At 47.0% G+C, this 14,066-nt stretch overlaps 1 protein-coding gene across 1 annotated transcript; it reads right to left on the bottom strand.

The window, feature by feature from the left end:
* Positions 1-343: 343 nt before the first annotated feature.
* Positions 344-8,844, bottom strand: LOC308326301 (uncharacterized protein; the record flags this gene model as incomplete). The annotated part of the gene is made up of 6 exons (XM_080779107.1): positions 344-1,008; positions 1,948-3,186; positions 4,303-5,493; positions 5,663-5,831; positions 7,834-8,032; positions 8,327-8,844. 6 exons carry the CDS (start codon positions 8,842-8,844, stop codon positions 344-346), a joined length of 3,981 nt encoding a protein of 1,326 aa, XP_080635233.1.
* Between the last annotated feature and the right edge of the window lie 5,222 nt (positions 8,845-14,066).

The raw sequence follows: 14,066 nt of genomic DNA, 5'->3' as shown, positions 1-14,066 counted from the left end.
TTAAAGATCTGTTTCTTTGGCATCTGTATATATGCTTTATTTCAGATATATGTGTGTATTTCAGGGTAGAGAAACAACACTCCAAAGGGCAAGAGAGAGAAGATACAAGAACGCCCATGGTGATCACTGATTAAAAATAAGGGCATGGTGTGTGCAGTAGCTGGCACCAGGTACCCTGTGTGTGTGTATGTGTGTGTGTGTGTGTGTGTGTGTGTGTGTGTGTGTGTGTGTGTGTGTGTGTGTGTGTGTGTGTGTGTGTGTGTGTGCGTGCGCATAATATACAAATACATATAGCTCCCATGCAGTTCCACTTTGTGTTCCTCACAGATATTTGCTCCAAGCTTTATAATATAGGACAGTGTCGTCCACCACACCTGTTCTGTTCTCTGGAGTCTTGTGCTTGCAGTACTCCCCCTGCAACACTAGGCCTGTCATGAGCCTGTGCCACGGCAGAGGAGCACTGCCCCTCGGGGTGCACGCTGCTGTCCGCCAGCTTAAACTCCACCGATGTAAACGAAGAAAGGCTGTGGTTTGTCTTTGCCCAGGTTTTGCTGGTGTCAATGGTGGGCGAGACCCTGCTGACACCCTTTGCTTTGCTGCTCCTGCGAGCGCTTTTGACACTGGCGTCGTCCAAAAAGGGGTCCGAGTCACTCCCGTGCTCCATATTGTAATAGGCACACTTGGGGGTTCGAGGCTTCGCCAGGTCTTCCAGCTCTGACGACGATATGACGTCGAGGGGTTTGTGCTGCGACAAACGATCCGCCTCGTTCTCCGGACATGACTCTATGGACGTCGTGTCTGCGTTGCCGTACATTCCCTGATTGTCGCTGGAGATCGGAGGGGAGTTTCGTATGAGGTGGTTCTCCTTGAGGAGCCACCTACCTTGATCAATGAGAACCCCTTCGTTTGAGTCGGCCTCTGTGGAGGCCGAAGCAGGCTCTTTGGAAGGCTTCGTTAATGAGCTTGCTGAGCTGTGATTAGACACATCCTCCCCTAATGCTTTTGTCCCTGAGTCACAAGTGGAGAAGCTCCCGCCGCTCTTTAATGTGGGCCTTTCTGAAAACTGTTCTTGTGACAATTTAGAGTCTGAGCGCCCCTCACTTTTTAATGTGGGTCTTTCTGATATATTTCCTTGTGACAATTTTGAGTCGGAGCGCCCCTCACTGTTTAATGTGGACCTTTTTGATATATTTCCTTGTGACACTTTTGAGTCTGAGTGCCCCTCACTGTTTATTGTGGGTCTTTCTGATATATGATCTTGTGACGATTTTGAGTCGGCGCGCCCCTCACTTTTTAATGTGGGTCTTTCTGATATATTTCCTTGTGACAATTTTGAGTCGGCGCGCCCCTCACTGTTTATTGTGAGCCTTTCTGATATATGTTCTTGTGATAATTTTGAGTTGGAGCTTCCCTCACTTTTTAATGTGGACCTTTTTGATATATTTCCTTGTGACAATTTTGAGTTGGAGCTTCCCTCACTTTTTAATGTGGACCTTTTTGATATATTTCCTTGTGACAATTTTGAGTTGGAGCTTCCCTCACTTTTTGATGTGGACCTTTTTGATATATTTCCTTGTGACAATTTTGAGTCGGAGCTTCCCTCACTTTCTAACGTGGGTCTTTCTGATGTATTTCCTTGTGTTAATTTAGATTTGGTGCGCTCAACGTTTGTTCTCCTATTGGGTTTATCACTCATATGCCTTGCGCCTGTGTAGATTGGAGACTGACTCTCTGAATTATCGAGACTCGTCGAGAAAACGTCTAAAGATCTCTGAGTCTTGTCGTGTCCACCGCTGTCTGAAGTCTCCGGCCGATAATCAGATAAATCGGAGGTATTTGGGCTTGGAAGTCGCTTTAGGCCGTACAGGTTATCACTTCTGCTTTTGGGGATTATAAATCGTTTTGTGTGCACTACCTGAGCTTTATCCTGCTCTATCCTAATGTTACCGCGAGCATCATATGTGAATATCAGGGAAGAAGATTGCAGGGCAGAGTTAACAAAGTCTAGCAATTCTTGTGATATTTCAACTGGTTGGCGTGGGTTGCAGCTTCCGGCCTCGTTCTCATCTCCCTCCCCTTCATCCGTTTTATCTTCGTTCATGGTGTCTGAACCGTGACGCATGTCATCCTCTTCGTCCTGTCTGTCCTTCGCCCCTCTCTCTTCCTCAGCCCCCTCGTCGGACAGGCTGTCCTGTTCTCCTTCCCTCGCTTCCTCAGCCTGCTCTTCCTCCCCAACCTCTCCCTCATCCTCCTCCTCTCTGTCTCTCTCCTCCTCCTTACCACTCTCTTCCACTTCACCGCCCCTGCATTCTTCTACATCCTCCTCCTCCTCCTCCTCCTCCTCCTCTGTATTTTTGTCCGTCGCAACCTCGCCCTCCTCCATCTTCTCTTCTTCCCCACTCTCGTCCTCCACCACCACCTTGTCATCCCTCGCTCTCTCATCCCCCTCTTCCTTGTCACTTTCAGCAACTGCCTCTTCTCCTCCCACTTCCTCATCCTCCCCCACAGTATCCTCCCCCACAGTATCCTCCCCCACAGTATCCTCCCCCATTGCTTCCTCCTTTTCCTCGATTATTTTGCCACCCCCAGCAGCTTCTTCCTCTATGTCCTCGTCATCCCGAATCTCCATTTCCTCCTGCTCCTCATCCAGCTGCTCATAGTTCTCATTCCCTCCCCTTTCCTCCACGTGCACTAATCCCTCTTCCTTCTCCTCGTCCCCTTTCTCTTCGCCCTCTTCTGACTCAGAATGGTGTGTTTCTCTTTTTAGCACGGTGCTTTCTTCTACCTCCGGTCGGACGTTTCTATTGTGCTGGAGGGTTGACGTAATCTCCTCCCTAAGGTCTTGGGGCATGTTGAGCTCAGCCATGAGCTCATCAACAACCACATGTTGATCTTCAAATGGGTTGCCCCCTTCAGAAACATCTAATGCAAACTCTGATAATTTGGGAGACAGGGGTTCACTTTCAAGCCTCTCCCTCAACACTTGGAAATCACTCCAGCGTTCTCTAAACTTTAACGAGGTTCTGCTTTGGAGATCTGTTAGACTTGCTCTCTGCTCCTCCCCATCCTCAATAGTGGCGATTTTCTGCAAGGATTGCAGCATTAGCATGGCCTCTGAGGTGACTGCAGAATCTGAGTCGGTGTCTTCTGATGTAGAGCCTGCCAAGGTATCTCGGAGAGTCGTTACTGACAGAAATGAAAGGAACACTTTGGAGGACGAGCCAAACACTGAGGCCACTTGTGATGAGAAATCGGGTAGATTGTTAGACGTTTCAGTGGCACTTCTGATGGCCTGAATTGATGAACACATCTGTTGCAGAACAGGTTCCACCTTTGATTTCAGACTTAGGCGGTTGGATGTGGAAGAAGATGAGTCGCACTCAACTGGACCAATGCCTTCAGCAGATGTGAGTGTTCTCAGTTGACTCTCATTGTCTACGGGTTCTATAATGACAGTTGGCATCGAGACACCCACTGCTCTCTGTCTGTTATTTAGCACATCAGTGGATGTTGTAGGTGCCACGCTGCATACGGGAACAGACAAAGACGTGGATGCAGGGACACCGTCGTCACAACGCGAATTGGGTTCCTCTGTATTAGCTTGGCATTCACTCTTGTCCTCAGATTCAGAATCACCACCTATCTGAAAAACCACCTTTGGACTAGACGATTGCTCTGTGTCTGCGTCCTCCATGTATGGCGTTTGTGTCGCATCCGGCTTCATTTGCTGCAGCCAGTTTTCTACATATTGGTGGGGGTCAGACGGTGTTGTATTAAAAGCCGGCATTGACATATTCTCGGTCAATTCTAATGTTTGTTTTAGCATCCTTTTCTCACTCGTGGTTTTTTGCTTGGTCGCCAATGATCTTGTCTTTGTGGCAGTTCTACTCTCATGTGTATTTACATTATGTCCAGTATCTCTAGGAGCTCTCTCATGTGTATTTACATTATGTCCAGTATCTCTAGGAGCTCTCTCATGTGTATTTACATTATGTCCAGTGGCTCTAGGAGTTCTTTGACTCATATTCAGTTGGCTCTTAGATGACGTCCCTTTGGGATTTTCTACATTACGTGATCCAGGTTGTTTCTTTATTGGTGTCCTTTCATCCCTACTTATAACTTTCTTCTTTGTTTGAAATATTTCTATTCTCTTAACATTACGATCATTATTATTATTACTTTCTGATGTCTTTCCACTCTTTGAAGACCGTGCCAGGCTTTCCTTTTGTTTTTTACCTGAACTAATTACTGAAAGAGACATTTGCTTCCCAGTAGTTTTCGCTGTTTTCCTTTTCTTTTCACCTTGAACAACGTTGGATTTTTTCACAGGCTCCGTTTCCTTAGGCGGAGATTCATTTGGAGACTCTGCTACAGTCTGGGCCTCGTTGTCAGGCAAAGAGGGAAGGTTTCTGCTAATGTTCGGTGTGGGTGCCTTGGGTTCAGATGACAAAGACAACATCTCTTCTTTCTGCCTGTGTCGTGAGTCAGTGATGGACGACGGCAGGGTAAAATCAACATCACAATCATTGCTAGACGAATGTTGCCCTGAGTCACACGAAGTCAGTTTATTCTGTGGCACTGGAGTAGAACCATGTTCAAACACGCTATCCGTGCTGTATTCCACGTTTGCAGAATAGCTGTCGAAGCAACCCTGCTTCTCGTAAATGTGCATCACAGTCTCTGTAACCTCGTCATTTTGTATCTGTGGTACCTCTGCTGTTCCTGGTGACCTGACGGAGGAGTGAGGCCCTTTATTCGGTGTGGTTTTGCGGGGCTTTGGGACTGGCCTGCTGCTGCTGCTGCTGCTCTGTCGGAGCACACAGTAGCCCTCGGTCAGCTCGCCGTCGGCATTCCTCTCCGTGTAGGAATACTGGCCCAGCGTGCTGCTGGCTTCCACCCCGGACTCCGTCACCGTCTTCACACTCTCTACAGATGCTTTCTTCCTGACGTGTCGAGGACTTGGGCTTGGGTTTTGCCGCGAACTTGATTTGGGTGGATCTGTCGTGGTGGGACTCATGCCGTGGTTCTCTTGTTTGGTTTCATCCTCACTAACACCAGGGTTGTCCTCCCCAGCCATGGAATGGCTCGAGTCAGGTGGACTTTTGCCTGACCTGGACTTTGAGGCACGCCCTGTGGTCTTACTAAGGCTGACGCGGCACAGCGTGGTGGTCCAGTGGAGCATCTCCTCCTCCTTTATGTTCAGACGCACCTTCATCTCCACCGTCATGCTCCCGTCGGGGTTCACGCGGAAGGACTTCTCGATGTCGTCGTCCTGGGGAACGATGCAAGCGCGGCCGTTCTCTGCTCCAGAATGTTCCGAGCTGTCCATGTCAGTGGAGCTGTGGCGTGGGTTGTTGCCTTCGGTTTCAGTCCTCCGTTGGTGGCTGTCGGTGCTTCCGTTCAGAGACTTGTTGATCTGGTCGACAATGTGCCGTTCTGATGATAATGAGAAGTTCCGTGAGGCTCTTCCACTGGATGAAGGTTTATTTTCCTCTTTAATCGCCGATGTATGATATGAGGGAGAGAGAGAGAGAGAGAGAGGGAGAGAGAGAGAGAGAGAGGGAGTGGGGTTAATGAAAGAGTATCATTCAAAGTATTGTGTGTACAGCATACTGCTTCATTTAAATATAGTGAATATATATACTGATTAATGAACACTTACGAGTTAGACGAGGTTGCATCGTGTCGATTGGCTCTGCAGCCTCTGAGTTCACTGACATCTGTGCCACCTGAAGCGTTCTGTGAAGGCTGTGCTTTCCTAACCTGAAGGGTTCACTGCCTGCTGCGACGATGAGGCCAGAGCACAAGATCAGGGCAGCGAGCCCGTCGACCTGGAAAGGACGGGAAAAAGAAACATTGGTGTCAACAAAGTTAATGGTGTCACTTGTTGATTTAACCCATTCTGAACGGGAACCCATTTTGGTGTTAGCACCATGTTATGCTTTAGCTATTGAAAAATAGCAGATCTACAAGCTCATAGCGCGCCACCGAGTGGCGCGCTACGAGCTTGTAGGTCTGCTATTTTTGAAAAATCGAAGAACGACTGACATTTTTTTAATCTGATCTCGGGTCAGAATGGGTTGATCAGACCAGTGTGTGTCCAGTGGAACCTCGTATGAATCTGATCTCAGGTCAGAATGGGTTAAAACGAGATGCATTTAGTTATCCTATGTTTACTGTTGGCTACTGAGTACTAGTACTGACTCCGAGCTTTTTAAGTCCTTATGACTCATTGTGGCTTCAAAAGCAGGCGTCTTTTTGTGTTAAAAAAAAGAGGGGCATAACAATATTTCTCCAGAAAAAGTGGAGTAATTTTGTTCTTCACACCCATGTGAAGTGAGGGGCGCTCTTATCATCATCATACATCATCAATGATGTCATCATACATCATCTCATTCCGGCCAATCACAATTTGCGTCCTCACGTTCGTCTTCAATGTTTGCGTTTACACGATGTTCGTGTTTACACAAACCCTCAAAGCTGGACATATAGGAGCCCCTCAATAATAAGCTATTTTATATTTTACAATAACAAATAAATAAACAAATGCCGATCAACAAGCTTATCACAATGGCTTGCAATGCCTCACAATGTGTTCAGAGCTTTTTGTCTATTGTCAACATCATACAATGGAATTAAATAGGGCTTAATTAAATCTGGACAATATAAAAAAAAGCCACCCTCATGTGGTTCTAGTACGCATCTACCTCGCTCTGGATTAAGAGCCTAAATTATACCTCGACATAAGTGAGTACCCCCCCGCCCCCTGAGAACAAGCATCATGCACAAACAAAACGCCTGTTTGTTTGTATCACTGATGAGGGACTGATGAATGGACAGACAGCCATTAGGAGAGACTGATGAATGGACAGACATTAGGAGAGATATACCAAGGGGTATACTGTAGTGATGGTCACCAGGGACGTGCAGGGCAGGGGCTAAAATCCCGTAAGAGGCCACTTTTGGACAAAAGAATAGCAAAAATAGCAGATCTACAAGCTCTCAACGTGTCGCTGCGACGCGTTGAGGTCTATGTGTGCACATCCCTGATGAGCACATCTATCAGCACAGTTATTACTATACGGACGGCGGTGGCTCAGGGGCTGAGTGGCTGGATGGTAACCGCAAGGTTGCCAGGTCTTTCCCTAGTGGGTCTGATGGAGGGTAGCTACTGGGACGTAAGTCGGGACTTGATCACCCCGGCTGGGTCACCCCAGTGAGGGGTATGATGTTTGCGAGACCCAAAACACAGATGACCTTGCAGGGATACATCACTGAGGATACGTCCCAGGTGATGACCTTGGGATACATCACTGAGGATACGTCCCAGATGATGACCTTGCAGGGATACGTCACTGAGGATACGTCCCAGTTGCATCCATGCGATGTATTTTCATTCAAAGAGACTCTTGGGGTAATGGAAGTCAAAGACGTTGGCTGACATCATGTTATTTGTGCCCAAAGCGGCCACGATACCCCAAACTACATAGTGCTGCTTTAAGCCCTATACTGTATTTGAGGGGCGCTAGCCCCTCCTATGCCCAGCTTTGTGTGTCTGTGTGTGTACCCCATAGCAATGATGATTGGCTGAGGGCTTAAAAAGTTAGGATAAAAAGTGAGGACAGAAAAGTGAGGACACCAAAAGTGATTGGCCGGAATGTGATGATGATAAGAGTGAATAGTTCCCAACTGTGTTGTTCCCAACACACACGCACGCACACACACACACACACACACACAGACGACGACAGATATTTGTCCGACATGACTCCGATTATGACCAGTGTGGACCTTTTGATCGCATATCATATTATGTCAGTTAAACATACTTACTCTTCTGCCATCAGCGGAGTAGAGTTTCAGCACGGGGAACTGCATGATCTGGGAGAGGTAATCCAACAAGGCATCAAAGGTCGGTGCGGTCCTTCTCTGCAACACGACGGTCCGCTTGACCGCGGGCTCCCGGTTCTTGATGACCACGAGCCTCTTTGGCGTACGCACCCCTGCTTGCCTCTCGTTGATTCTCCCCATCCTGTTGGTGGCGGTGCCCGATTCCTTCCTCCTGCCGGGCCGAGCGATCCTGTTGGTGGCGGTGCCCGATTCCTTCCTCCTGCCGGGCCGAGCGATCCTGTTGGTGGCGGTGCCCGATTCTTTCCTTCTGCCGGACGGAACGGACCTGCCGGACCGAACGAACGAGGGTCCGTTACGACCCCCCCGCCGGCCCTGCACGCTGTCCGACGGGGGTCCGTTACGACCCCCCCGCCGGCCCTGCACGCTGTCCGACGAGGGTCCGTTACGACCCCCCCGCAGGCCCGCGCTGTCCGACGGGGGTCCGTTACGACCCCCCCGCCGGCCCACGCTGTCCGACCGCGTGGTGTCCCACGGTATCTGCTGCCGGTTGACCCGGTCCAGGTTCAGAGGCTTGACCCGCCTCCGGTCGGAGCACACGTACAGCCCCCCGTCGCTCAGCTCCTCCAGGCCCCTGAGCTGGCGGGTCCCGCGCGGCGTGGTGACGGTCCGCACGCCGAACGGCAGAGGCACTCTCTTGGACAGGGCGTCCAGCAGGGCCTCGAAGGTGTTGAAGGTGCGGCCGGTGATGACCATGCGGTGCCCGCCGAACGTGTGGTCGCCGCTCTTGTAGAAGCACACTCGTTTGGAGGCCGAGGGGTCGGACACGGGTTGTTGCAGCTGCTGCTGCTGCTGCTGCAGGGTCCTGGAGGCCCCCGAGGACGGGCCCCCGGTGGGCAAGTCTACGCTCCCCAAGGAGGGGCCCCCGGTGGGCAGCTCCACGCTCCCCGAGGACATGGCCCCGGGGGGCAGCTCTACAGGGGACGAGTTACTCATGTTGTCATGCAGGGGCTGGCTATATAGGGAGAAAACAGAGAGAGAGAGAGAGGGAGAGAGAGAGAGAGAGGGAGAGGACGAGGGAGAGAGAGAGAGAGAGAGAGAGAGAGAGAGAGAGAGAGAGAGAGAGAGAGAGAGAGAGAGAGAGAGAGAGAGAGAGAGAGAGAGAGAGGGGGGGAGAGGGGGTGAGAGGGAGAGGGGGAGAGGGAGAGAGAGAGGGAGAGAGAGAGAGAGAGAGAGAGAGAGAGAGAGAGAGAGAGAGAGAGGGGGGGAGAGGGAGAGGGAGAGGGAGAGAGAGAGGGAGAGAGAGAGAGAGAGAGAGAGAGAGAGAGGGGGGGGAGAGGGAGAGGGAGAGGGAGAGGGAGAGGGAGAGAGAGAGGGAGAGGGAGAGGGAGAGGGAGAGGGAGAGGGAGAGGGAGAGGGAGAGGGAGAGGGAGAGAGAGAGAGAGAGAGAGAGAGGGAGAGATGTTACTCATGTTGTCCAGGGGGCTGGCTATTGATATGCACACGGCGGCCATCTTGCCAGCAAGGTGCTAACTAGGTGCAACTTCCCATTCGTCCGAACAGAAAAGTCCTATATTTAATTGCATTAAATAATGTCAAACTCACCAACATTGTCAGAGTTTGGCGGCGGTGGAGTTTAGTAGCCTGAATACACTCTCAGAGTTAGAATAACTTTACAATATATTTAGGGGGGCCCAGAGATAGAAATGGGGGTCCGTATAGCTTAATGCATGTCAAACTGTACTAAATTGTACTAAATTCTTCAAGTCACCCCATGATACAATATATGTATGCAGTATCTTAGTGGCAAATGCCAAATGCTTCTATGTAAACAAAGTACTTTTCATCACCCACTGGCTCACACAACACGAACAATTATTATTATTCTACACATACCGAGGTTGAGCATTAATGGTAAAATGAATGGGGAATGCATTAATCCAACAGCATCTCAGTACCTCCATTGATACAAAACCACCTCTGTGGCCCCGAGGGAACATAGGGCTGAGGGAACATAGGTATACGGTCCCATCACTTCGAGCACTCGTAGTGGCAATCACAGCTTTGCCATCTCGCACGGTTTCATAATATATAGTGGCATATGTCTGACTACTACACTACATAATCTCCACACTGTAACAAGATTCTAAGAAAACAATAAAACAGCAAGTAACGGATAAATATACTATTATTATTTGTTTATTTTTTATGTATGTTTTCTGTGTTTTATCAGCTGTAACAACTAAAGAGCTATAACTCAAACAGAGCAATATGTCTCAAACCAGATTGAGTAATATGTCCACATCATGCATGCTTTAAAATGCATACATATATATATAAATATAATAGAAATATAGCATATATAGAGAGAGAGCTATTACTTCATAAGAGATGAGTCAACTTGACATGCCATGGATTCTGCACACCAAACAGAAGCGTGTCATCTACAGCATGGGCATTAAAACTACAGTCATGATTCTAATAGGAACTAAATAAAATGTTGGATATAAGGCAAACAAAATGATAGAGAAAGTCTCTCCCTCTATATATAAATTAATACACTTACCGTGTGTAATATGTTCCATGAATCGTGATGGCTAAAACGCCATAACAGAGCTAGGCATCTACTAGCCTACAGTCGTAGAAGCTGCTCAGTGGCGTCCTGCATCTGACAGGCTATTTCTGGACAAGCTGGTCAATTTGCTTAATCTTTGCTCAGAGTTAATCAGCATATCATGCTGTGGTGAATAAAGTGTGGGAAAGAACTCGACAGGAATATGGACAACAACAACTGGCAGGCGACATCAGCACGTACTTGCAAGTGCATCAAATATATGTGATGGTATTTATGGATGGTAATTATACTGGAAAATAAATATGAAGCATAATAATTTTGGTATTTTTGTATTATTGATAGTACATACCCCCAGTCCTGATCTAAAACAAAGAAATCTGTTTCCAAAGGGATTTTGTAAACAAATATAATGTCAAAACTAGTCTAGCTCAAATTGTCAATATAAGATTTGAACTGAATGCAAGAGAGAAAAAGCCAAGAATTATAGTCATTGAAACCTATAACTGTGCAAATGAGTGATTGAGGCGTATTACACTCAATATACACTGGTTAAATTAAATTGACATTTCCCCTCCTACTCTGTCTGGATATCACGGGTTGGTAGTGCCGTTTCTATTTTACCGGCAGCCTCTTAATCAGATTTGAGGAGCCTGCTTGGCCTAATAGGGATTAGGTGAAAGGTTTGACACACTTGCTGACAGCATGAGATATACAGCACAACAAGACCTTACCGTAGTACTTTTGCCTCACAACTAAGTATAGGTATACAGTACTATTGTTGTAACATCTGAAATATAGAGGAGACTATTATATTTCATGCTTTGTCTTATATTTATTGCAGCTGTCAAGAGTTAATTGATAATAAATATACCAAACTGGATGATATACTGCAATCTTCACAATGACATAATGTAAAATTAAATAAAGCATAAGAGGTGAACAAAGTACGGGTATGATTTGCTTAGACGGTATGATTTGCATCGTAGTATGAACTCTCTACTCACCCTATGAACTCTCTATACTCACCTATATGAACTCTCTACTCACCCTATGGCTTGCTTTACGAACTCGCCCTGACCTGTGTGACCTAACCTAATTGCTTCTGTCACATGTTTCAAGAACAATTTCCCGTCAGCACGGAGATGGGCTGCTCGAGGGGATTGTTGGTTCACTAAGTTCACGTAGAGTGGCACGAAAGTGGTTTTGTAAACCTATAGTGCCATAAGCAACATCGCACAGCCTCACACTACTAGGCCATTTTGTTTATGGTCTGTCATGCATAAGTATAACCCATTCTGACCGGGCACCCATTTTGGTGTTGGCATCATGTTATGCTTTAGCTATTGAAAAATAGCAGATCTACAAGCTCATATCGCGCCACCGAGTGGCGCGATATGAGCTTGTAGGTCTGCTATTTTTGAAAAATTCGAAGAACGACTGACATTTTTAGAATCTGATCTCAGGTCAGAATGGGTTAATCAGACCAGTGTGTGTCCAGTGGAAACCTCGTATGAATCTGATCTCAGGTCAGAATGGGATAAGCATATAATTAAGTTTAAATTGCCTGTCTGGTGACACTAACTTTTTTGAGTTTTGAATACCCTTTTTACTCCCCAAATTAGTAGTTATGCCAACAATGAATTCCTCCGCACTCACATTTGTGTGAACTTGTCACTGGCTGTCACCTTCTGACTCTGACCTGCCAGTCAGGCTCTACTACATGCACCAATCGGATGTAGTAGAGCCAGGCTGTGCTGCACCAATCGGATGTAGTAGAGCCAGCCTGTGCTGCACCAATCGGATGTAGTAGAGCCAGCCTGTGCTGCACCAATCGGATGTAGTAGAGCCAGACTGTGCTGTACACCAATCGGATGTAGTAGAGCCAGCCTGTGCTGCACCAATCGGATGTAGTAGAGCCAGCCTGTGCTGCACCAATCGGATGTAGTAGAGCCAGGCTGTGCTGCACCAATCGGATGTAGTAGAGCCAGGCTGTGCTACACCAATCGGATGTAGTAGAGCCAGCCTGTGCTGCACCAATCGGATGTAGTAGAGCCAGCCTGTGCTGCACCAATCGGATGTAGTAGAGCCAGGCTGTGCTGCACCAATCGGATGTAGTAGAGCCAGACTGTGCTGTACACCAATCGGATGTAGTAGAGCCAGCCTGTGCTGCACCAATCGGATGTAGTAGAGCCAGCCTGTGCTGCACCAATCGGATGTAGAAGAGCCAGACTGTGCTGCACCAATCGGATGTAGTAGAGCCAGCCTGTGCTACACCAATCGGATGTAGTAGACTAGAGCCTTGATCCGTCCTATACTCTCCCTGCTGACTGACAGGTGCACAGTGACAAATATCAACCTCGCCACCCGGCTTCCCACCCCAGAACACCAGTGTTCGAATAGATAGAGGCCCAGAGGTGCCCACACTTTTTTGACTCAAGAACTACTTTTAAACTGGCCAGCTCAACAAGATCTACCCAACCCCAAAATATATTAGGGTTTTTATATATATTGTAACTTGGTAATGTTTATCTGCAACGCTCTTGAAAACAACATATTGCTTTGTGGGTTTGAGCTGACAGGTCCTTTCTATGTCAATCAAGCAAGTCACCTTAATTCAAGTGGCAGATACCAAAAATATAATTTTATTATTATTATATATTTTAGGAGCATGTCATGAGGTCTACTTGGACAGCCTATATGTGGTCTACTGGTATACGCAATCTACCTTTTGGGGCACCCCTGACTGAGATAGACGCTCGACAAAGCCGGATGAACCACAGTGGATTCGAACCCCCAGCCTCTGTGGTGAGCGGGCAAGCAATTTACCACTGAGCCTATAGTGAGGTTACTATAGACACAGGGGAAAATAGTTCTTTGTGATTGTGAGAGAGCCCGTCCTTGTAAATAAGAGTACATTTTTAAGTGATTCTCTGGTAGGTTATAGGCAATTCCTTATAGGTTAAAAAAGACCAAGCTTTTGCCTGCAATTTCCCCTTTAGATCGTCCCCTGTTGGCCCAGGGACTAACAGGGTATAAATAGACCCTTAGCCCTGTAAGCCCCAACGATGCTTCTCTGTAACATTTTTATTTTTTAATTAATTACTTAATTACCTAATTAAACAAAAAAAATGACATCATCATTGATGTTCATTGTTTAGTCTTGCAAAGCCATTGGTCATGATATTTGCATATAAATACCCCCCACAGAGGCACAGATTTACACAACTTCAAAATCTCTGGACATAATTTTGTGATCATTAGAATGTCTAGAACATCATGTGTTATGTATTATTGTGAAAGATATCCACCGAATGTAAATTATTAATTTATTATTAATATTTTAATAATTATTATAATGTGCATAACATTTTCATAAAACTTTTTTTTTTACATAATTTCCTCTGCAAAGTCTTAGTATAGTACAAAGTAGTAGTAAGGTTAAAATCTCTAGTATAGAGAAGTATAGAAATATATCCGGGTCTTACAGGGTTAGGGGTCTGTAACTCTGACAAAAATGTAGATTGGGGTCCCAGAGATGAAAATCTGTACCAAATGGGGGTCTGCTGCCCTAATGCATGTCAATCCGGGGTCCATGAATTGAAAAAAGGTTGAGAAGCTCTGTGGCGCAAGTCCCAGAAAAGGC

The sequence above is a fragment of the Protomyctophum bolini genome, assembly GCF_963924005.1.
Source record: "Protomyctophum bolini genome assembly, chromosome: 12".
Lineage (NCBI taxonomy): Eukaryota > Metazoa > Chordata > Actinopteri > Myctophiformes > Myctophidae > Protomyctophum > Protomyctophum bolini.
The sequence above is the reverse complement of the archived record's forward strand: the minus strand, read 5'-3'. Positions and strand labels throughout refer to the sequence as shown.